Source organism: Drosophila ficusphila, unplaced genomic scaffold (genome assembly GCF_018152265.1).
Source record: "Drosophila ficusphila isolate 14025-0441.05 unplaced genomic scaffold, ASM1815226v1 contig_197, whole genome shotgun sequence".
NCBI classification, from domain to species: domain Eukaryota; kingdom Metazoa; phylum Arthropoda; class Insecta; order Diptera; family Drosophilidae; genus Drosophila; species Drosophila ficusphila.
In genome coordinates, this window is record NW_025064091.1 from 8,487,227 (window position 1) to 8,511,034 (window position 23,808).

General features: G+C 41.0%; 2 protein-coding genes across 2 annotated transcripts; one reads left to right on the forward strand and one right to left on the reverse strand.

The window, feature by feature from the left end:
* Positions 1-373: 373 nt before the first annotated feature.
* On the reverse strand, positions 374-1,571 carry LOC108097928 (ADP-ribosylation factor-like protein 15). Its single transcript, XM_017200481.2, has 3 exons — positions 927-1,571; positions 547-633; positions 374-486 (listed from the first exon to the last, which is right to left on the reverse strand). The coding sequence occupies exons 1-3, from the start codon at positions 1,557-1,559 to the stop codon at positions 379-381; spliced, it is 828 nt and encodes a 275-aa protein (XP_017055970.2). The 5' UTR covers positions 1,560-1,571; the 3' UTR covers positions 374-378.
* Positions 1,572-5,752: 4,181 nt separating this feature from the next.
* Positions 5,753-13,481, forward strand: LOC108097883. Its single transcript, XM_043209570.1, is given in 6 exon segments — positions 5,753-5,757; positions 5,826-5,873; positions 5,928-6,088; positions 6,551-9,394; positions 9,824-10,046; positions 10,479-13,481. Coding segments are annotated over 6 exon segments (6,078 nt in total). The 3' UTR covers positions 13,276-13,481.
* The last annotated feature ends 10,327 nt before the right edge of the window (positions 13,482-23,808 follow it).

Below are 23,808 nucleotides of genomic sequence, written 5' to 3' on the forward strand. Positions count from 1 at the left end.
ATTGTGAAAATTTAAACAATGGTCTTGTAATTTATGGACAGGCACAAAACTGTTACAGCCTTTTGAGATCCCCTAATGGTGCATCAAAATTGAAAGGAAATCTACAAATATTGCGCTAAACTGTTCGTTAAGTAAAAAAACAGAAACGAGGAAATTTACAAATTATACAAAAATATGCTTCACCCCTTATTTATTTATTACAAGCAAAAAAAGCTAGTAGTTGTGTGTTCAAAAAAATGGATTTCACATTTAATTAAAATTTTCTCTGTCGCAGTTATCAAACTTCATTAATCACTTAAGAGCTAAAAACGGCAAGAACATCTAATAGAGAATATAAGGGTTTTTGGCACCGTAAATGCGCATTTGATCACTTTTTTTTTAAGACTTGTGACTTTCCTCCTGCTGCGAGTTTATAAAAAAAATATTTGGAGGGGCTGTACTCGGTCGAATCGACATAGTTCCAAATCCTTGGATTGCGGGCAATATCTATGGGGATTATAAAAAATAGTATTAGTAGGTTTTCATGATTTGTGGTGAGTAGCTTACCTTTCTGGTCTGTCGCCGAAATCGATTTCGATGTACTTGTGCTAGTTTGCCACTTGAGAGAAGTGATCGCTTTCGACGCTGCCAAACCTAAGAATTTAATGTTGGAAATGTTAAATATTATATATAATGCAAAATGTTTTTTGGTAATAAATATATGTATGGCAGAGAAACATACTTCTTTACCATTGAACAATTAATTTTCTTTTAAAGTGACATATGACTATTTTGTTAAATAAAATGAATACATTTTAAGTAAAATAGAACAAATGTATATAATTCCACCAGTAAGTTTTGAAGACCTTCGATGGCATTTAACTTAAGTAACAATTATTTCTAAGTGTTTTTGTGTATATAACTTTACTCAAGAGGTGTAACCTCACCTGCATATTTACATCGTATCGGATGCGCTGCTCCAATTCCGATTTCCTGGCCAACAGCTGGTGGCAGAGCCATCGAACTCCCCTCAGCAGATCCTCGGCCTCGTCCATGTGGCAGATGAGCAAAGGACAACCACATGACTTTGCCAGATCCTCCAATCCGAAGGCGTACTCCACGTCATACAACTGAAGTCCCTCGCGATGTCGAGAGGCGACCAAAAGCACAGGTTTGCCAGCCAACTGGGTTCCCTGCAGGCAATCGCTGAGCAAATCGAATGCGGCCTGTAGTCCATCCGGATCCGAAGCCAGATCGAAGCAATATATCAGAGCATGCGAGGAGGCATAATAGTGTTTCCACAGACGCTGCATCTCGGCATTTCCACCGACTTCTGTGAGTTGGAGCTTCAAGTGAGTTTCCTCCGCGGAAATCTCAAAGCAACGCACTCCATTCGTGGACTCCTGGTCGTTTAAATCCCGGGGTGTTCCACTCAAACGGTGGCCCAACTCCGTTTTGCCACTGCCCGATGGACCAAGGATCAACACCTGGAATTCCTCCATCGGCGACGTTGAAATCTGACAACAGCTGAAGGACTCGAAACAACAGCCGTCGCGCAGTTTGCCGCACAGCAAACCCATCTAACACGCGGCCATGTCGAACGGGCTCTCTTTTTGGGAATATTTTCACGCTTTTCACGCTTTTCACGCCGTTCACCTTTTCTGGTTTTCCAGGTTTTCACGTTCTGCGACTGCAGCTCCTTTCGATTCCGAGGGAAATCCTTGTTTATTTACCAGCCATCGGCGGACAGCTGACTGCGACAGGTTGTTGTCACGGGCAACCACGTTCGGTTCAATGTTTTGGCCAGTTTTCCGTGGAAAGTTGCCTAGACAACCGATACGACGAGGGATGGATTTAATCACCTACGGCGAACTCCACGTAAGGGGTTCCCACTTAAATCGTTCCGTCGGCGTAGCGTTCGAATTTTCCACGTAGCTTTCACAATGAATCACTTCTGATTCCACAAAGGAGACTTGTAGCTATTTAAGCTGGATTTCCACAACGTTTGCTAAGGGGAAGTGGAAATTGTTGTAATGTTGTTATTGTAAAATATATATGAACATTTTTAAGCTGTAAATAACAACATGTTATGAATGGTGGGGATTGTTAAATATAATATTTATTTTTTGTTGTGGGAATCGCTACTAGATAATTATATAATATTCATACATTAAACGTTAGATACGTTTACAAATATGTCAAGAATTAAGATAAATTTCTAGCTATGCAGAAAATTAGATATATTTAGAACGAATAATTAAATTTTAATTATTTTCTTCAAACAATTTGCCTATTTTCAAGGCCATCATTAAATTGATAAAATATAGAAATGCTATTTGAATTTAATATTTGATGAATGTTAAAGCTACTAATGTTAGACACAGGCAATATTATTTTAAAAGTTCTGCCAGTGTTTGAAGTTCGAATAAAAAGCTTGAAGTAAACACTTTCACATTTTGCCGATAGGTGGCGCCACTTGTCCCAAATATGATAGAGGACTTTTTCCAACCACTTTCTATGATTTTAAAAGTTTTAACTGGGGTTTCGTCTTTTCCCCACTTGGCTTGTGTTACGGGGAAATAATATTTCCCAATGAAAAGATACCCGTATTTCACCACCACCCAATCTATACCATCTTCTTGTTTTCAAGCATCAAATGTTTGTTTGTTCAATCCAGTCTTGGCAGTTATTGATTCGGTTTCATTTCCTGATTGCCACCGAACAGAACAAGTGGCCTTTTGCTTTGATAATGGTTAAATAGCCACTGCCCGCTGTTTGTGAATATATATATAAATATTTATATATATATATAAGCACACATAATGTATCTTTGATGAAGCTGCGGCGGCTGTGGCTTTGCGGTTTCAATGGGGCACAAATAGGGCACAGAAGACAGAAGGCAGATTTCACAATTCAGAACTCAGAATTCAGAAGTCGTGGGGCGGAATGGAGCCCTCGATAAACCCGCGCTAATCGCTCCTTGTGCAGCCGCGTGTGTGTCCTAAGTCCAGTACTGAATGGATTCGCCCCTTTTGTGCCGGCCCAGTGCATTATGTGCCACTGCCGCCTGTGATTTCGCCTGTGCCCCGAAACCGTTAAGCACATCTGCCTCTGCCTTTGCCAAGGCTCCCCTGTTCTTGGCCAACAAATTGAAAAGTAAGCAAGCTAAACGTTCGCCGAACTTTGGGGGAGAAAAGTCGTCTGTAGCCTTGAGGCAGTCACCAGCCAGCCAGCCAGCCAGCCAGGAATCTTTGCACAAAAGGATTGCAGCTCCTGCTCCTGTTTGCAAAATCAAACACACAGCAAAGATGCTTGTTCAATTATTTTTATTTCCCAAAAAACGCAATCTGAAAAAATAGTAATGCTCTGGAAATTTGTGATCTTTTTTTTTTGTGGTGATCTTGAATTTCACAAAAATATTTGTTTGGATTAATAAAAACGTAATTTAAATTTCGTAAAAATTAATAATAGAAGAAATTCTTTGGGTTCAAAGACACATTTTTTAGCATTATTAAATTTGTAGAGTTTTATGTGTAATAGAGTAGAGTTCCGATATAAGATAAGTAACGATTGAAAGTTTTTCTTAACAGCTAATATTCATTAAAATAAATCTAAAAATTCTCCCATTTATTTCATATGTTGGCTTCCTTTGAATCTCGACTTTTCCTTGGTTTCTTGGGGAAACACTTTAACAAAGACCCCCTAGGAGTATATTATTACATATATTTCTTCGTGTGCACTCCCAGCCTCATATGAATATCAAGTTTCTGGTCTTTTGGCCAAGCCAACGACTGACATTAGTTTTGCATGCCTTCGCCTTCGTCTGGGTCCATTTTAATATGCGCATTAATGCGGCACAAAGCGGTGCGAAAAGTGACAACACGGTAGCTTCGTCCTGCGTTTTGTCAGGCGAAGGTGGACGGTGGATGGATGGATAGATGGATGGGTGGATGGAAGGATTGGAGGACGAGGGTACAGGTGGCAGGACCACGGGGGCATATGCAAATACGCGGCTGCTGGAGCGGCAGTTGATTGCTTGCTGCATCCATGCACCCTAACAAATTTCATGCGAGAGGCGGTCGTAAATATATTTACTTTTATTACTGTTTCGTTATTTAAAAAATTCCATAAACATTTGCATACTTAATACCCCACAATTTTATTTGAAAATTCTTGACACTCCTTTGGCAAATTTTTTGCTCCCATTCGGATCATTGAAAACCAACAAATTAGCTTTTTAAAATGTTTTTATGTGAAACTAACAGAGCATTATTAGAATGATTTCAAATTTCAAATGAGAAAGTGCTTGTTATACTTAAATTAGTAATTGGAAACCTATGTAGGATTTGAAATGGAAAAAGTCGTTGTTATGTCTTTCATTATTACCAACAAGAAATGAGAGAACTTAGATGGGAAAAGTGTTTGTAACATTCGTATCCGATTCTGATGAAGCTGCCCTCGCATGTGTGGGTTTTTCCAAGCTTAAGTCAAATATTTGCAGGTGGCTGGCGCCGCAGGAGCTGCTGCTGTGTCATTTGGCTCCGGGTTGCATTCAAACCACGGCTAAATGAAGCGGCTCGCCGTAATCGCTCCTCGGCGAACGCCGGCCGCAAACTCAAGCTGCGATGGAAACGCAGGACTTGGCTTCATTCGATTATTTCTGCGCAGCGGCATCATTCCGTTCGCTTTCCGGTTGCCTTGGTCCTGCGTTCCAAGTTCTGTGTTCTCTGTTCTACGTTCTCTATTCTGGGTTCTGGGTTCTTCGTCCTGCGTCCTGTGTCCTTATCTCAATCCCCTTTGACTATTCCTATCGCCACATGGCGACGTCATATTTCCTTGTGCTTGGCGGACAACCGTTCGTTGTTTTTTTTTTTTTTTTTTGTTCTTTCTAGCAACGGCTCTTCCCCCAGATTTCCCACCAGCTCTTTGCCGGCGACTTTCCCGGCCGGCCGCACTTGTCGAGTCGTTCACCGTGGCAGAAGTTTAGCGAGCGGAGGAGCAGCTGCTTGCCTCGGATTTCATTTCCGGCATGTTGCGGTTACGTTAAGTAACGGAGATTGCATCGCTAATGATGCAATTGTGTTTGGCGGAAATGAAAGCGGTTTCGTGTGACGACTTGGCGCGCTTAGCCGGTTTGAACACCTTCTATCTTCTATCTTCTCCCGTGCTCAATAGAATTCCATTTTATCCACCCATGTCCCCTCATCTTACCCCTGTTGCCAATCCAAATCCAAAGCCAATGAAGCCGAAGGATAACCGAATGAAAAACTGTGTGCCCACTAATTGCATCTGCTTTCCTCCCTGGCTTATTCAAAACGAAAAGGAAGAAGCGCGAACGGAAGTGGTTGTCAAGCCAACACAAAATAAAATCAAATCCGAGAAAGAAAGGAGAAGAAAATCAGCCGCTCTCGGCGCTTCTCAAACAACCTGCCTTAATGAGCTCTCCATAATTGTTTAATTGGATAAGAAATAGAGTCACGGATGCTTGACACACTTCGCCAGTCTGTCTGCGCAAAAAAAAAAAATGGAAATGGAAATGGGAGCGGGAATGGGAAAGGGAATGGGAATGAGGAAATGGGTGGGTAAGTGGAAATGGGACTGAAAATGGGATGGAATCGACAAATCGGAGCAGCCACTGACCTACTGGCCTATTGATTTTCCCACTATTTTCTACAGTCTCCGGCAGGCAACATCTCTCGAACACTTTCCCCCCGATTCGGAATTGGATATTTTCTATCCAGGCTGAGGGAACCAAACCAAATAGACAGGCAGCATGAGGTGAGTTGCATTTGCTGTCTTGTATTTCCGTTCAGCTTCAGATTCAAGGATTATACATTTTAAAGTAGGGTCAGGGGACAATGCAGTCCAAGGGGAGCTGTGGAGTGCAACAATAGGTGAATGCATTTCCACAGGTGCTCTGGCAGACTTAATTATAACACACCTTGCAGTAGCTCAAGAAATACCCAGATGCCACGCTGTCCCCCGAGGAATTCTGATTTGGTTAGCACTCCCGAACATTTACGACCCGGATTCCGTGGTCGGCCACTTCAATGCGATCCCAGCGATTTTGGATTAACTGGAGATGAGGAATGGCGCCATCCAAGGACGTGTAAGCATATGAAATTTAACTAGATTTATATTAAAAAAAATTCGAGGTAGTTCGCCAAGTTAAAAGGGAGTTATAGAATAAAATTCAGAAAAGGTTATTTTAAAGTTTAGACTTATTTGTGGTAGCGAATATTATGTATACATTATAAACAATTTTCAATAACTTTTATTTAAATATTTTTGTATTTCTTTCATGCAATACATTTTCTATATTGCAACTATTAAGGAAGGTATTATTGAAAAATTTTGTAGCTATAACATTTTAAGCAAATGTTATTAGGTTATTTGTTTAACCTTCTTACATTTTGCAAGTACGAGTTTATTATAATGATTAGTTCATTTGTATTATTATGACATATGTATGCATTGAAAACTAATAGAACTTGAAAAATGCACCCTAAACTACGTAATTTGAATGTTTAGTGTTATAATGTTTGCCAAGTTAAGCCATCTCGATCCGCAGTCAAGACAGATCCTGCGGATTTGCCGGAGGAGTGCCTGATGGACGAGTCGGCACCTGACTTCGGTGAGATGTCCGATTTGCGAGGAGAGTGCATTGAAGATGAGTCCGCTACGGTTGTGAACGATGCCTTCGATACTCTGCAAAGGGAACGAGCCGTCCACACGGGAAAACTCTATCATGACATTCTGGATTGCTTCAGGAGACTTGGAGAAGGAATTAGTAGGTGAAATCAAAATAAATCAATAATTTTTAATAGCTTATATCTATGTGATACAGGCGGGTCAGGGCGTCGTCGCAACTTTCCGCTGCCAAACCAATCTGCCAACCTGATGGACGAGTCCATGCCATCGTACCGCGAAGTAACTCGGGACGCTCTGGAGAATGAGTCGATGCCCGCTTTTGAATCGTTTGGAGGTTCCTGTTTGGAGAATGAAACAATGCCATCGTATGCTAATTTTTTACCAAGCGAGTGTACAGAGAATGTTAGCCAACCCTCTTTCTTCGACAGGAGTAGATCGCGTAGACGAAGTCCCAGAAGGCAGCAACAAGTATCGATGCCTTCGCAGAACTTGTGCGACGTATCGGCACCTTCGTTTGCAAACTCAACCATGAATTCAACCACCAACGAATGCTTGGAGGACGTATCAATGCCCTCGTTTGAAGGGAATTCGCATACTTCAAGGAGCAGAAGTCGAAGTGCCAGTAAAGTCCAAAGATCCAGACACAAAAGGAATTTAAGCAACTCATCTGCTCCCGTTTTTGGCAGTACAAGGCGAGGTCAAACAACAAATGAATGCTTGGAGGACATTACCATGCCTTCGATGAAAACAATATCCATTATGTCACCGAACAGAAGTGGCCGCAGACCGCATAAATCGATGTCTACAGAATACTTCAGTGACAGTCACAAAAGGAAACCCCCGTCAAGTGAATGCTTAGAGGATATTAGTATGCCAACTTGCGGCGGATTATCGGAGTCTTCTAGGGGAAGAACTTCTAGAAGACAACCAAACACCAGCGAATGTCTGGATGATATGACGATGCCTTCCTTTGGAGGAGTTTCGGGGACCTCAAGGAGCAGAAGTCTAGATCGGCATCACAGATCTAAGACATCGACAAGGGTGAGCGAGTGCTTGGATGACATCACCATGCCATCGTTTGGTGGAATTTCAGGTTCTTCCAGAAGGCAAACAACTCGGCCAAATGTATCGTCGTCTGAAAGGAGCTATACCCGAAGAACAAGTCGCCGACAAAGGCCCAAGGCCTCGCAGAACATTGGCGATACATCAGCGCCTTCATTTGCGAACTCCACAAAGTATGGAGAAACAAGTGAGTGCTTGCAGGACATCTCGATGCCGTCTTTTGATGAAACGTCAGGAGCTTCCAGGAGTAAAAGTACCCGGCGACAGCAGATGACAATGCCTTCGCAGAACATCAATGATATATCAGCTCCGGTGTTTGCAAACTCCGGTAGAGGTAATGTGACCAATGAATGCCTGGAGGATATAACGATGCCATCGTTTCGAGGTGACTTGTCTGCCTCCAGAAGGGAACAAAGTTCATGTCACCCATCCTTAAGAGGTTATTCGACGTCCAAACAGGATTTGAATGGTATACCTATGTCCGCAATAGATGAAATATCCTTTTTTTCCGGAGTACAAAAGACTCTGCCAAGGGAATGCCTGAACGATGTGAGTGCCCCATCTTTTGGAGCAAGCACCTCGCGAGGAGCCAGTAGAAGTCACAGGACATTACCAACTCGGAATCTATCCAGAAGATCAGGTGCTTCTAGAATTAAAAATACCTCCCGGCAACCAAAGTCCTCATCAACGAGGATTCAGGAATGCTTAGAGGACGTGACCATGCCCTCGTATGAAGGAGTATCGGGCATTTCTAGAACGAGAAGTCAATTGCACAGGTCTATGCCTTCAATGACAAACGAATGCTTGGACAACGAAACAATGCCATCGTTTGGGGAAAGGACACCCAGAAGACAGCAAATCTCAATGCAGACGCAAAATATCAGCGGCATTTCAGCACCTTCGTTTGCTCCTTCAGGTCGACGATTTGATTCGAATGAATGCATAGAGGACATAAGCATGCCTTCGTATGCAGACAATACGAGGGCCTCTAGAAATGTTAACTCTACATCTATGCAAAGATCGAGAAGGGGATTGTTAACGAATGAATGTTTGGATGATGTGACCATGCCATCCTTTGCTGCATCCAGGCGAGGTCCTTTGACAAGCGAATGTCTTGAGGACATTTCAATGCCTTCGTATCGCGGAAATTCATTATCGTCTAGAGGAAATAGGTCCAAACAAATTAAAACATCTAGGCAAGCAACGATGACCAATGAATGCTTGGATGATATGACAATGCCATCTTTTGGCAATTCAAGTCATTTCCATAATACTAATGAGTGTCTTCAAGTCTCAAGAACGTCTAGAGGACAAAGTCCCAAGCAAGTGCACTTATCTCAAGAAGCGATCACCAATGAATGTTTGGATGATATGACCATGCCATCATTTGGTATTTCCAATCGTGGACATTCGACTAATGAATGTCTGGAGGACATTTCAATGCCTTCATACCGCGAAAATTCATTATCGTCTAGAAGGAATAGGTCCAACCAAATTAAATCTTCTAGGCAAGCAACGATGACCAATGAATGCTTGGATGATATGACCATGCCATCTTTTGGTGATTCAAGTCGTTTCGTTAATACTAATGAATGTCTTGAAAACTCGAGATCGTTTAGAGGCCAAAGCCCCAAGCAAGTGCACATACCCCAAGAAGCGATTACCAATGAACGTTTGGATGAAATGACCATGCCTTCCTTTGGTATGTCAAGTCGTCGAGCTACCAATAATGAATGTCTTGAGGACATTTCAATGCCTTCATATGGGGAAAGTTTAGGATTGTCTAGAGACAGAAAACGCAAGTCAATGTCTAGGCAAAACACTATGACAAATGAATGCTTGAATGATGTGACCATGCCATCGTTTGGAATTTCTAGTCGTGGAGATACAGTTAGTAAATGTCTTGAGGACATTTCAATGCCTTCCTGCGGTGAACATACATTATCTTCAAGAGGAAGAAGCTTAAAACGAATGAACACTTCTAGGCAAGCAACGATGACCAATGAATGCTTGGATGATATAACTATGCCATCTTTTGGTACTTCAAGTCGTTTCCTTGATACTAATGAATGTCTTGAGAACTCGAGAACTTCTCGAAGTCAAAGCCCCAAGCAAGTATATATTTCCCAAGGAGCGATGACCAATGAATGTTTGGATGATATGACCATGCCATCATTTAGTATTTCCAATCGTGGACCTTCGACAAATGAATGTCTGGAGGACATTTCAATGCCTTCTTGTCGCGAAAATTCGTTATCGTCTAGAGGAAATAGGTCCAACCAAATTAAATCTTCTAGGCAAGCAACGATGACCAATGAATGCTTGGATGATATGACTATGCCCTCTTTTGGTGATTCAAGTCGTTTCGCTAATACTAATGAATGTCTTGAGAAGTCGAGAACTTCTCGAAGTCAAAGCCCCAAGCAAGTATATATTTCCCAAGGAGCGATGACCAACGAATGCTTGGATGATATGACCATGCCATCATTTGGTATTTCCAATCGTGGACATTCGACTAATGAATGTCTTGAGGACATTTCAATGCCTTCTTGTCGCGAAAATTCGTTATCGTCTAGAGGAAATAGGTCCAACCAAATTAAATCTTTTAGGCAAGCAACGATGACCAATGAATGCTTGGATGATATGACCATGCCATCTTTTGGTGATTCAAGTCGTTTCGCTAATACTAATGAATGTCTTGAGAAGTCGAGAACTTCTCGAAGTCAAAGCCCCAAGCAAGTATATATTTCCCAAGAAGCGATGACCAACGAATGCTTGGATGATATGACCATGCCATCATTTGGTTTTTCCAATCGTGGACATTCGAATAATGAATGTCTAGAGGACATTTCAATGCCTTCTTATCGCGATAATTCATTATCGTCTAGAGGAAATAGGTCCAACCAAATGAAATCTTCTAGGCAAGCAACCATGACCAATGAATGCTTGGATGATATGACTATGCCCTCTTTTGGTGATTCAAGTCGTTTCGTTAATACTAATGAATGTCTTGAAAACTCGAGATCGTTTAGAGGCCAAAACCCCAAGCAAGTGCATATATCCCAAGGAGCGATGACCACCGAATGCTTGGATGATATGACCATGCCATCTTTTGGTGTTTCCAGTCGTCGAGCGAGTACAAATGAATGTCTTGAGAACATTTCTATGCCTTCCTATGGCGGCAATTCACGATTGTCCAGAGGGGAAAGTCATATTTCGACGCGAAGTTCGAGGCGAGGGATGATGACCAATGAATGCTTGGATGATATGACCATGCCATCTTTTGGTGATTCAAGTCGTTTCGCTAATACTAATGAATGTCTTGAGAAGTCGAGAACTTCTCGAAGTCAAAGCCCCAAGCAAGTATATATTTCTCAAGGAGCGATGACCAACGAATGCTTGGATGATATGACCATGCCATCATTTGGTTTTTCCAATCGTGGACATTCGAATAATGAATGTCTGGAGGACATTTCAATGCCTTCTTATCGCGATAATTCATTATCGTCTAGAGGAAATAGGTCCAACCAAATGAAATCTTCTAGGCAAGCAACCATGACCAATGAATGCTTAGATGATATGACTATGCCATCTTTTGGTGATTCAAGTCGTTTCGCTAATTCTAATGAATGTCTTGAGAAGTCGAGAACTTCTCGAAGTCAAAGCCCCAAGCAAGTATATATTTCCCAAGGAGCGATGACCAACGAATGCTTGGATGATATGACCATGCCATCATTTGGTATTTCCAATCGTGGACATTCGACTAACGAATGTCTTGAGGATATTTCAATGCCTTCATGTGGCGGAAATACATTGTCATCTAGAGGAAGAAGGAGCCTTAATCGAACCCAATTTTCTAGGCAAGGAGTTATGACTAATGAATGCTTGGATGATATGACCATGCCATCGTTTGGGTCTTCAAGACGCGAAGCTACCGCGAATGAGTGTCTCGAGGATATTTCAATGCCTTCCTATGGCGGCATTTCGCGAGTGTCGAGAGGAGGAAGTCGTATTTCAAACCGAAGCTCAAGACGAGTGTCGATGACAAATGAGTGCTTGGACGATATGACAATGCCATCTTTCGGAAATTCAAGTCGTTTCGGTAACACCAATGAATGTCTTGAGAAATCGAGATCTTATAGAGGTCAAAGCCCTAAGCAGGTGCATATATCCCAAAGAGTAATGACCAACGAATGCTTGGACGATATGACAATGCCATCTTTCGGAAATTCTAGTCGTTTCGCTAATACTAATAAATGTCTTGAGAACTCGAGATCTTCTAGAGGTCAAAGTCCAACGATGACCAACGAATGCTTGGATGATATGACCATGCCATCTTTTGGTGATTCAAGTCGTTTCGCTAATACTAATGAATGTCTCGAAAACTCGAGATCGTTTAGAGACCAGAGCCCCAAGCAAGTTCACCTAGCTCATGGAGCGATGACCGACGAATGCCTGGATGATATGACCATGCCTTCAATTAATAACTCTAGTCGCGGATTTGGTACTAACGAACGTCTTGACGACATCTCAATGCCCTCATTTCAACGAAATACAGCTTCTTTCAGGGAAAGGAGCCCCGTGCTAAGGCAAAGGTCTAGACAAGAACCGAGTACCAACGAATTTTTGGATGATATGACCATGCCATCATATGAGATGGTTTTTGGTTCGCCCAGTAGGGAAAATAACATGAAAAGTGAATGCCTGAACGAAGTGAGTGCACCGACATTCGCAGGAAATTTTTCTGAAGCAACCAATCATAGTTTAGGAGCATCACGAGCCAAAAGCCCCAGGCAGCCGCAAATGTCGCTAACGAATGAGTGCCTGGAGGACATGACAATGCCAACATTTGGCGGCATCTCGGGGTCATCGCGACTTGGCCAAAGTGCCATGCCCCCCGGACTATCGCATCGAACCCAATTCAGCGAGTGTGTGGCTTCTGAGAAAACCAACGAATGCCTCGAGGACGTGAGTGCTCCTAGTTTTGCCCCGAGCAGTCATATGGCCTCGAGTAGCATGCCCCAGTTGACGAACGAGTGCTTGGAGGATGTTTCAATGCCACCGAATGATTCTTTATCTAGAAACGATACCGAGTCGATAGCGCGACGTCCGCCCGACATTTCCTATCCATCCGAGATGTTGGCCAACGAAAGTGCTCCCTCGTACAATTCACGTCAGTTGGAAGCGGATAATTGTGAGTGCGCAACTCCGCAACAGAACTCCAAAAGTCGTCCCTGGGAAAACGATAGTAGTGCCGATGGTTTGGAGGCCATGACAAGGCCCACCTGCGAGGATGTGTCGTATCAACCGCGACGCCATCAGCTGACCATGCCCTGCGAAAAGTTGGAGGACATCACCGAGCCCTCGGGATTGCTGGATGAATGTGAGACGGGCGGCTTTAACTCCACGGACTTGCCGAGCTCTACAAGATCGGAGAAATACCAAGGAAGAGCCGCTTCACAGCAGAAACGAGATGCCAATCATAACAACACCAACAAACAACTGGCCGATGACTGTGCTCCGTCCATACTGAAAGACCCTACAAAAGCATCAAAAAGACCAAAGACCCTAAAAAGGGTTTAAGGAAATAGCAGTGGTGGAAATATCAGAGATACTAGGCATAATTATCAGTAGTTATTACTACGGAAAATCTCGTTTCTTTAGCCGCAAGCCATGATAGATTTAAACACCATCAACTAGGATAAATATGCAAATTGGATTTTTCAGCCTGGTGGGACATTTTTATATTTTTGTATGGGGGAAAGAAATCATTAAAAACAAATTAGTACAAAAAATATTTGTTATTCGTATATATTTATTTAATGTAGCTAAACACTGTGGGTTCTAATCCTTTATTTAATTCAGGTCTCAGTTTAATTGGTGTATTGCCACTTAGCATTCGGCTTTAAGTAAAATTAAAACCTGTTCAAGAAGTGTATACCAACAAATATCAATAAGAAACAAAGAAAAATGAATTATGAGGCCAAACTTCCAAAAACGTGTTCAATAATTTACACCATATTGAAACAATTTCCGCGACAAAACAATGGTGCATATATTTCTACAAAATTGGTAACAAATAGATTCAGGAATCGGGGAGGAAGCTTCCAGCGGAAGCGCGTTCATTGCTGGCTTTTGTCAGCCTTTGGCCTTCTGTTGTTTCTCCCATGCTCATTTCCTTTGTTGCCGTTGCCGTTGCCGGTGCGAAACGAGAGGAGCGCGGGTCACAGGGTAAATAAGGGGTATCTGTATCTGAAGCAGACACCCGACGAGCTTGTCGAGCGGTGCTAGCTATTTAAAAACAATTTATTTTTAGCAAGCAAAGCGCCACCAGCAAGACAACCTGTCGACCCGCTGCATACCCACCCATAAAATACGTACAGAGAAAGAAAGGATTAAATAAATGGTTTGCTCTTCCTCGAGTTTCTCAGGTCTGTTAAGTTAAGCATTTATCAGCCTTTAATAGAATGAATGCAGTTTGTTTAAAACATACAATGTTAAAATGCAGCGAATTTGTGACCTCTGTATGAGTGTAGATGAACTTTCAATAAATAGCGCTAAATTTTAACGGCAGGTACTCTTTCTGACCAGTCTAATTAGTTTCAGTGAAGCTTTGGATATTTCCCTCATTGCCCCATGAGGGACTACTTTAATAGTTAATGAACTACTTTAGTTTTGATCTCCAAGACTTAAGACTTATTAGGTTCATAATACATTTTCGATTTAAAAATGTTTAATATAATATATTGGAGACATCAACTATAGTTATTGAAAAAGATACTTTGTTTCAGTGCACCTAGATGTAGTGGCCCGCCAGGTGCCATGCGTCCTTTAATTATTAATGGTAAATAGATTTTCCGATAAGTCTCTTCAGCTCCAGTTCAGCTTTGTTTATTTCCCTGCAGCTTAGAGAATTTAAGGCAGTGCTTTATTTTTTTGGCGCCCAACGGGGAGCCTAAAGCAAGTAAGGAAAGCAATTATCTCTTTAGCAGATCGATTATAAAGGCTTAAGATATCTGAATGTTATTGAATTTAAATTTAAATGCTTTCCACCATAAATGTAATTTGCAATTTAAGCTACCTTATATAAACGATTAACTCGATTGCTTTGAGAATTAGTATGTCAAATTGTTGATTGATTTGATTGCTTAATTTTTGTTAATTTAAGACTGAGTCGCAGTTTTTTTTGTGACGATTCTTGTGTTTCAAGCGATATTTTCCACAGTGCATAGTTACCCGCCAGGTGCGATGCTCCCCTTTGGCTCGTCGGTGCTCTCCATTCCGCTCTTGTGACTGCGACGTTGATTTCGGTTTGAAAAATCGAGCGTTGCCCGACAAATGTCGGCGAGGTCGGTTAGGAAGGTGCCAGAGGTATGCAAAACAAGAACTGCAGATGCTTCAGATTGGTTTTCCAATTACTCAACATTTCAATGCAAATAGCGGCGGGGCAACCGGGGGCAAAAGGGTGGTGGTGCCAAACGGTGTGTAGGTGGTGTGGTGTGGTGGTGTGGGGGGGATCGGTGGTGGTTTATAGTCAGTAGAAAGATGGCGACGTAACGGTTAACGCCGCAGTGGGTAACCCGTTGAAGAATTGAATTGGCAACACACACACACACACATAAACACACACCGGCTCACACATACACACAAACAGAAATCCCCATCCACATCCGCATTTGTGTGTGTGGAGCGGTTGAGATTGCGGCTGAGATGCGAGATTTGGGGGCGGTGACCCGGCTCACAGCTGGGGCTAAATATATCTTTCGATTTCTTGTCAGAGATAAAATTTCAATCACGTTTACTTCACTTTCACTTGGCCGTTCCCGCCCACTGACCCACTCAATCAGACCCAATTCAGGTTGGCTGCTTTGGCCAGCATTGAAAAATCGGGAAATCCTTCGTTATGTTTTCGTTTGCTGTGAATGCGGGTCAGGTGCTTCCAAACTAACGTTATGCCATTTGAATACAACTCGCACAGATTTCTTTAAATAACATGTTGATCTTGTTACTTGTTACTAAAGTTATACCGGATTGATTTAGTAAAATATTTAAATTCAATTTACCTTAATTTTGCGTTAAAATACAAATATTTAGTTGGCATTGATAACATACGCGAAATATTATTAGCTGTTCTTTAACTCAAATGAATTTATGTATAAAACGAAATACTAACAAGTTAGGTAATTAGCAAAAGTTTCAAAAAATATACATTTAAAAACAATTCAATGGTTACCTGTTGGTTCCGGGCACAAAAAACTTTTAATTGCGAGGCCACTTTTATCACATTTCACAGCACTAGTAATATCCTGTGCTGACTGACTTTTCAAACAATGCAACCATTTGTCAACACTGAAGTGGGCGCGAAAAGCTGGGGTGGCGGATCTACATCTTGATTTTCATTTTCATTTTCATTTCCATTTTCCATCATCATCGGAGTGTGGTGGCAAAAGGGGAAGAGAGAGGAGGGGGAAGGGGGCAAGAGTGAGAGGGAAAGCCTCACACGTAGCAGCCACTTAAAAGTTGAAATTACAATTTACAGTTTTAGCCCCCGAAGACTCGTTTACCCACACAAACACTCACACACCCACACCCACACACATAAAACGCGCACACATATTTGGTTTATTTCTTTTTTTTCCACCCATTTTTAGTTACCATTCAAGTGGCAGTTAAAATGGCTTCAGCCTCAATTGCTGGCATCCTGGTGGCGTTTCGCCGGTTGCATCCACCATTTTACCATTTTACCATTTTAGCAGTTCGCCATCGCCATTGCCATCAGGACCAGCATCCAACATCCAACGGCCAACATTCTACATATAACATCCAACATCCAACAGCCAGCGACCCGCTGCATTAGGAAAGTTGACGCTGTTGATGCTGTGAGCGATTTATTGTTTTTGTGTAGAAAGCGTAAAATGGAACAAATTTCCCCCATTCCCCCTTTTCTTGAGGCCCACACTCACACACACCAACCAACGCAGACACACTCACATACACACACACACGCACACTAGAGATGCCGGCGACCCATTTCAAAAACAGGACAAATCAAATCGAACCGTACAAGTCGGCCGACAAAAGAACAACAAAGACAACCGGATTTGGATGAAAATTCTGATGTTTAATCAGATTTCCCAGAAAAGGTAATTAATTTGTATTCCGATTAAAAAGCAATTTAAATAAGAAGCTTTAAAGTGAGCAGAAATGCATTGGGCATTTGGCATTTGTCGACTTTCTAGTAGATAATAAAAATTAGTTTTGTTTTCTTTTCCTGATTTCATTTTGTGCCAGTTTGAATTATGCATTTGTTTGTTCCATATAAATATTTGGTTTGAGTAATTATGTGAAATTTGTATTACTTTAAAAAAAAAGGATTTAATGAATTCAAGAAAAAATCTCAATTACAATTTAAAGAACTTTTTTTTTTCTATGAGAATTATATTTTTACTTTCTTGTTCCCTAAAATTTTGTCAGGTTAGTTATTAGTACTTTATTATTTAAGAGCGCTTTAAAGAAATTCTAAGCCGTCATCACTTACCCGCATACACACATACACACGCACACACACACGCACAGAAACCAAGTGGCTGCGTGTGAGTGCGGTTGCATACTTTTAGGCTGCAACTGCAACTGCTGCTCCTGGTTTTTCGTCCTCCCAACCCCCATGCCCCATCCCCCATCCCCCTTCCCCTCCCTAACTAGCCTAGCAGCCAACCCCTTTCGCCCACGCCCCTCATGCCCATTCGAGGCTAGGCAGTTAATTGTAATTCTGCAAAAATGCTGTCAAAGTTATGCGAGTGCGAAAATGTCCACGGGCAAGGGGCAGATGGTGGTTTTGCTTTCCGAAGTGGGAGGCTGTTGGGGCGAAAATAGCAGTGGGAGAAAGGAGGGGGGGGGGAAGGGGTAGGAGCGTTGGTGAAAGCTAGGGGGACAACAGCAGTCGACCAAACCCGCATTCGAGTGGATCGCAGTTTGTTTCAAAATTGCATTTTAAAGCCAGTCGGCTCAGCATTTAAAGCCAGCGGCATCGATTGGCCATCGGCTGCAATTCCGGAAGTGGCCTAAATCTGAACCAGCTGCGTTCGTTAATCGTTCACGGTTTGTCAGCTCGTATTTTAAAACTTTTCGGTATGGCAAAAAGTTATTTTTATTGTTTTATTTTATTATGTGCAGCAGTGTTCAATATAAAGCCATAAATCTTTCTTTCAAAACGTGTCAACGATTTTGAAAAGCTGTCGAAAATCTATATAAGATATTTGTGGCTTATAAATGTTTTAAAACTTTGTTTTAAAAACTGGTGTTTAAGTACTGAATATAAATGTTCTTACTTAACTTTTTATCTCTTCAAATTCGGTAATTAAATAATCTTTTTATAAATCAATACCCCCTTCACTTTCTTCACTCTGGCGCGTTTTCTGTGATTTACCCGCCCTCTAAATGCTGTTTTGTTATAAACTTTTATATTTACATCTCCAGAGGTTTTAATTAATTTCGTTCTTTGGCGGTTACCTCTTTTATTACCCTCTTCGTAAGCTTTGAAATAAACCAGTTAGTGGTTGATTTTATAGCATTTGCTTTGCTTGGAATTTTGTTGGTGAACTTTCACGCATTCTATTCTTAATGAAATCCACAGCAGCTGTGAATAACTTTGTTTACATTGCCGAACTTGGTATATTTGATATACAGCGCCACTAGAAAAGTTATGCTTTTCAAAAGGAAACTGTATAACAACTTCTATCTATCTTCTATATTTGTTGGTAATTCACGTAATTAAATGGTGTAAAACTTCTTGTTTGGCTCTATGAAATTGAATAGAATTTCGGTCTGGCAGTAAAAGGTTATCGTATTATTTGGAAACTTACGTCTTATTTAAGCATCAGATTCACATAAATATTTCGTGATTTAATTGGAAATTTATTTGATTTTAAACTGGCTAATACTTTGCAGTTCTTTTTGTTTGGGTTTTTTTTGCAGAGGCGTTTATTTTTCACGAAAGATTAGCCTCATTTTGGCCCCTAAATTAAACTCGCCAAATAAAATATAATTTCGGAAAATAAAATGCCCAATAACCATTAATAATTTAGTTCGGTTTTGGCCCACTTTTACCCCTGACAGAATCAGATTTTTTTGTTTGGGTACACGAGTATTACCACCCACTCAACGCCCATGATTTATCCGTTGACGGTTGGCGAATTTGGCAAATCAGTGCCGGAACTTTCGCAAATGCTAAAAGCAATATTCACACGCTCATAATTTACAATCGCAAAGTTTCATCTGCCATTTGGCTGGCTTTCCGTATAAACATTTTTTACACTTTTCTTTTCTCGTTTTTCTGTTTTTTTTTTTTTTTTGTGTCGCCCCCATAAGGGAAGGAAATTATTACTTACATCAAAGATTTGCATACATCGTCTTAGTGGGTTAGGCAACGGCAAATTTGTCCCTGCCAGGAAAAGCAGGGAAAGGCAGGGAAAAGCGGGAAAGTCGAAGGAAAGAATGGGATTGTGCGGCAAGTGAAGGAAGAAGTTAAGTAAAAGAATTCGAAGGGAAAACTTTGCCTTCAATGAAATGAAATAAAATTGCATTACAACGGCACAAGCGGTGGGAGAAGGACGAAGGGGATTTCCTTTGCGACGTGTGCGAAAAACTTTCGCCTTGCTCCCATTTTTATTCCTGCCAATGGGCAAAGTAAAGTCAAGTCAAGTCAATGAACGACACACTCGCACACATACACAAACACACACACACACACAACTACACACTCACACACTCACTTGGACGCACATAAATTTGTTTAACCCGCACATGTGTCAAAGTTCTGGCCCCTCCATCTCTTCATTCTCCCCCTCCCCTCTCCTGTCCCTTTTTTAACCCAATTTCCGCAATTAAGTTTATATCATTCACCTGAGCTGACTAAATCAGAGGCAAAAGCAAAGCAAAGCAAAGCGCAGCGAAAGCCAAAGTAAAATTCCTCGTCCCAAGGACGAGATGTGAGTGACAGGTGAACTTTGAGCCAACTGACACTTCGTTTATACGCCTCCAGTTCGCAGAATGGATTCGGAAATAATTACAGCCTGTTGGTGGCCCAGAAGGGGAAGTCAAGATGCCACTCGAAATATATTTTCACAAATATCTGCCGTGAGTGTCAATTAAGTCCAGACATTTGAAACCCTACTTAAAACGCTTCTTAATGTTTGTTTTGCATTCAAAATACGAAGCGCACTTTTGGACAGTTTTTTAAGTGGTTTCAAAGCCTTAGAGATAGCATCATACGTGTTAAAAAATGAAATTATTACCATTAGTTAATTTTTTAAATGATTTATACACAATTTGTTCTCATATTCGTTATATGTTTAAAACCCTTTATGTGAGCAAACTATTTAAATTGCGCGTATAAACTGGAATGATATGCGTTGATTATTCTGATTTGGTGTATGATAAAAGTGATGGTTGCATGCGAAATGCTGCAGCTGGCAAAAGGGGAAGTCACACAAAAGAGACGGGATTCCCCCATTTTGGCAGTGAGTCAAGGGTCGGGTTCCGTGATTCCCACTTTCTGTTTGACTATTGCTTCATTAGGGTTTTATGGAAGCGATGGACATGGATACAATGCCGGTGATACAGGTACTGCAGATAAAACTGCAATTGCAGATAAAAGAGTGGGATGCGAATTTTCAGGGTGAAAGGGAATAATAAGGCAGTCAAAAAACGAATGATAGAAATAAAGCTATCGATTAAAGATTAAGAGGAATTAAATGAAAGTTAAAAACAGCAAACCACTGGTTGGGTTTTTAAAAAACCAAATCGTTTAAGGACTTTTTTTAAAGATTCTATTGAGAAATATACATATGTATAAATTTTTGGATCAACTTTTGAATCAAACATAAAACAAATTTATATAGAACAATTAATATTCAAGGTATATTATACTTATTACTTGTGTTAATACAGTTTGTGCTGTTTCATAAAATCTTTAATTTGATAATTTTTTAGGCACTTAAACAAAAATTTTTTTAAAACACTTTGAATTGTAAAGTACAAGCTACTTTTTTTGAATATAAAGTATGATCCTACGGTTCGTATGAATTTCAATCGTGTGTCGTCCAGAAATTGGCAATCTCGTGGCTGACACTTTCAAGGACCTTAACAATCCGGTTTCAGACTGGCCTGCGCTATATAGATTGATATAGTGACGCAGCAGACTTCGAGAACTGTCTTGGGGTAATAAATGGCAGGACAAGGGAATTTGCCAAGTTAACGAAGCGTTCTGGACCAGGCCAACACACAAACATTTGCAGGCGCGCACACAGAGAGAGAAAAAGGAGGCGACTTAAGACGAGAAAGAGACAAAGGAGCGGAAAAGAGATGGGGGAAAGGGAGAGCTGCATTAAATCCATGCTTGTTTGTTTTTCATATGTACTCGCAAACAAGGACGAGTGCCACATATGCACCTATCTCACATTGTATCTGCTCCTCTGTGTGCGTATCTTAGTATGTGTGTGTGTGTGTGAGCGGCGCGGCTTTGCGTTAGTGGAAAAAATAATTCTAACAGCAACTCAAACAGGCAAACAAACAGGCAAACAAACAAACAAACCAACAGAAAACATGAAAAGCGGCGCAAAAACGGAGAAAATAAAAGAAAACTGCACGGATAGAGCGGGGGAAAGAGATAGAAATAGAGAGCGAGAGGGACGCGCAACATTTGATGTTTGCGCTGAACAAACTTTGGCACGAAAACTTGCTCCAAAAGACACCTGAGCAGGCTTTACCCCAAAAAGTCCCCATCCTCCACATTTATTCAAGCAAGAGGCACGAAAACCGCCCACCCACAGCCACGCCCACCGCCCCCAAAGATCGATCACGTGTTTGAAAAGTGGCGACAGACTACACACAAAAAAAAACACTCCGAGTGAAATAAACTTAAGATTTTTTAAGGTCAACACAAATGGGGATATTAAACGAATCCCGAGAGACTTAGAAATGTGTCTAAAAATAAGATATTTAAAGTTCAATAGTTAAGTAAGGTCGACATTTTATATAAACCTCCGAACCAATAAAGCCTAAATTCATTTAGGGATAAAAATAAACATGACTTTACCTCATATTCCACATAAAATATATACCCATTTCCGCCGAAAGGTATTGCAAGTAAAAAGGAATCCTTTTCCTGTATTAAATATTAAATTTTATATTCTGCACAATTGAGAAATACAATATAAAAATATTTTTGAGCAACCCTTTCCGCAATTGGGGAAACCAAAAGTTTATGGCATACTTTCCGACACCTCAACTAATGTTTTCAAATCCCCAGAGATTTTGGAAAACACCTTGTTTTATTTTCCCGTGCAGCAAAGACATTGGGCTCCAGAGGAGGAGGGACATGTGTTTGCATTCAATTCATTCAAATATATTTTCAGCAATTTTTTCTTGTCATTTCATATGTGATGATGGGTGCTGGGAGTCCCCTCTCCCTGTCTTTCTCTCCCTTTCTCTGTCTCCTCGTCTCCCTGTTCGATTTGCTATCTCGCTTTTGTGTGTGTTTCGCCATTCAATCATTTCATGGACAACATGCAGCCTAGACATCTATTCCATGTCGCCGTGTGTTTGTTGTCTGGTGATTGACCCACAAAATAAAAGAAAGAAAGGAGTGAAAGCCACCTGAGCAGAGTGCCTCGCATCCTGTTCCTGTCCTTCTTTGCACAACAGAAGACTTGGCGCCCGATTTGATTAGCAAGAGTAGCAGTGAGGCCACATGGAAAAGAATGCTGTCATGTGTCCATGATGATTTTTTCCCTCTATATCCTTCTTCTTTTTTTTTATTCTTTTAAGGTCCTCGAAGTGGCTCGACTTGAACCACAGAACGGCAAATACCGTGCACCATATATCTTCCGAATGGGCTGGACGATTGCAGATGCATTTATGAATTGCACATGACTTGTCGAGAGTGGTGCAGAATGGTCGATGGTGTTTCTGGATTGATAGTGTTGCAGGAACCGCAAATGATCCAATGGGCGATGCAAAAAGGGAAAAGCACTTAGGCAGCAAGAAGCCTTTAAGTAAGGTGGCTAGGGAATATGGGGAGGAACGAATCTGGAATACTCTTGTTTGCATACCTCTTAAACTAAACTAAGTTGGAGCTTTCAAACCGAGGGTAAATCGTCCATTTGAAGTTCTTTGCCACAATATGGGGTTTGATAAATATAATCGTCGTCGCCTGCTGAAATTATACTTGAAAGGGTTAAAACATTAAATAAATTTCCTATTCATATAAAATGAATTATGAATCATCTTAAATCCTTTTAAAATATTCCTTCATTTTATTTATGAAATTTACAAATCAATCATTGAATTGCGAGTATAAAAATAAATTATTTTTAAGCTTTTTCTTGGAGGATTTTTCGCAAATAGAAGAAATTCTATTTGTTTTGGACAAAGCTGGGCAAGCTTTTACAATATTTTAAAATGAATGAAGGCTGTTTAATAACATAGACACTTTTTTTTGCTGTTTCCTTTAAAAGGATATTAAAACCTTTGCTCTGCACCTTTGTCGTTTTGTGTGTATTTTTTTGAAGCAAGGCTGTGGAAAACATAATGCACTGGCTGTAGCTTCTATTTACCCCGAAAACCCCTGGTAGACCTTTATTTTTGGCTTACCTTTTTGGCTCAATACATTTTGGCTGCTCGAGTTGCCTTTTATCCCCCGTCCTGTTCATCGCATAAAGTGTGAAAATGCCAAAAATTGTCGTACGTTGCGGTTTTTTTGAGGACCAACCGGCGTCCTTGCCCTCGCTTTCGTCCTACAACAAAATTATTGCAATTTTGTGACTGTGCTACGTGCATTTTTACACTAGCGTTTTTACACCATTGCCTGGAGTGTGTGTGTGTATGTGTGTGTGCGAGTGGATTTGCTGTTTGTCTTAGTACTTTCCGCACACTGAAAACATTCATAAAGTTGGCTCACGCTTAAGTAAACACGAAAAGTGTAAAATGATTTCATCTGATGATGATTTGGCTTTGGGAATTGCACGCTCCATTGCGTCACTTACGAGTCCTGCACTCGTGTAAGTGTGCCGCATGCAATTATGTATTATTACACACACCACTCACACTTACACTCAC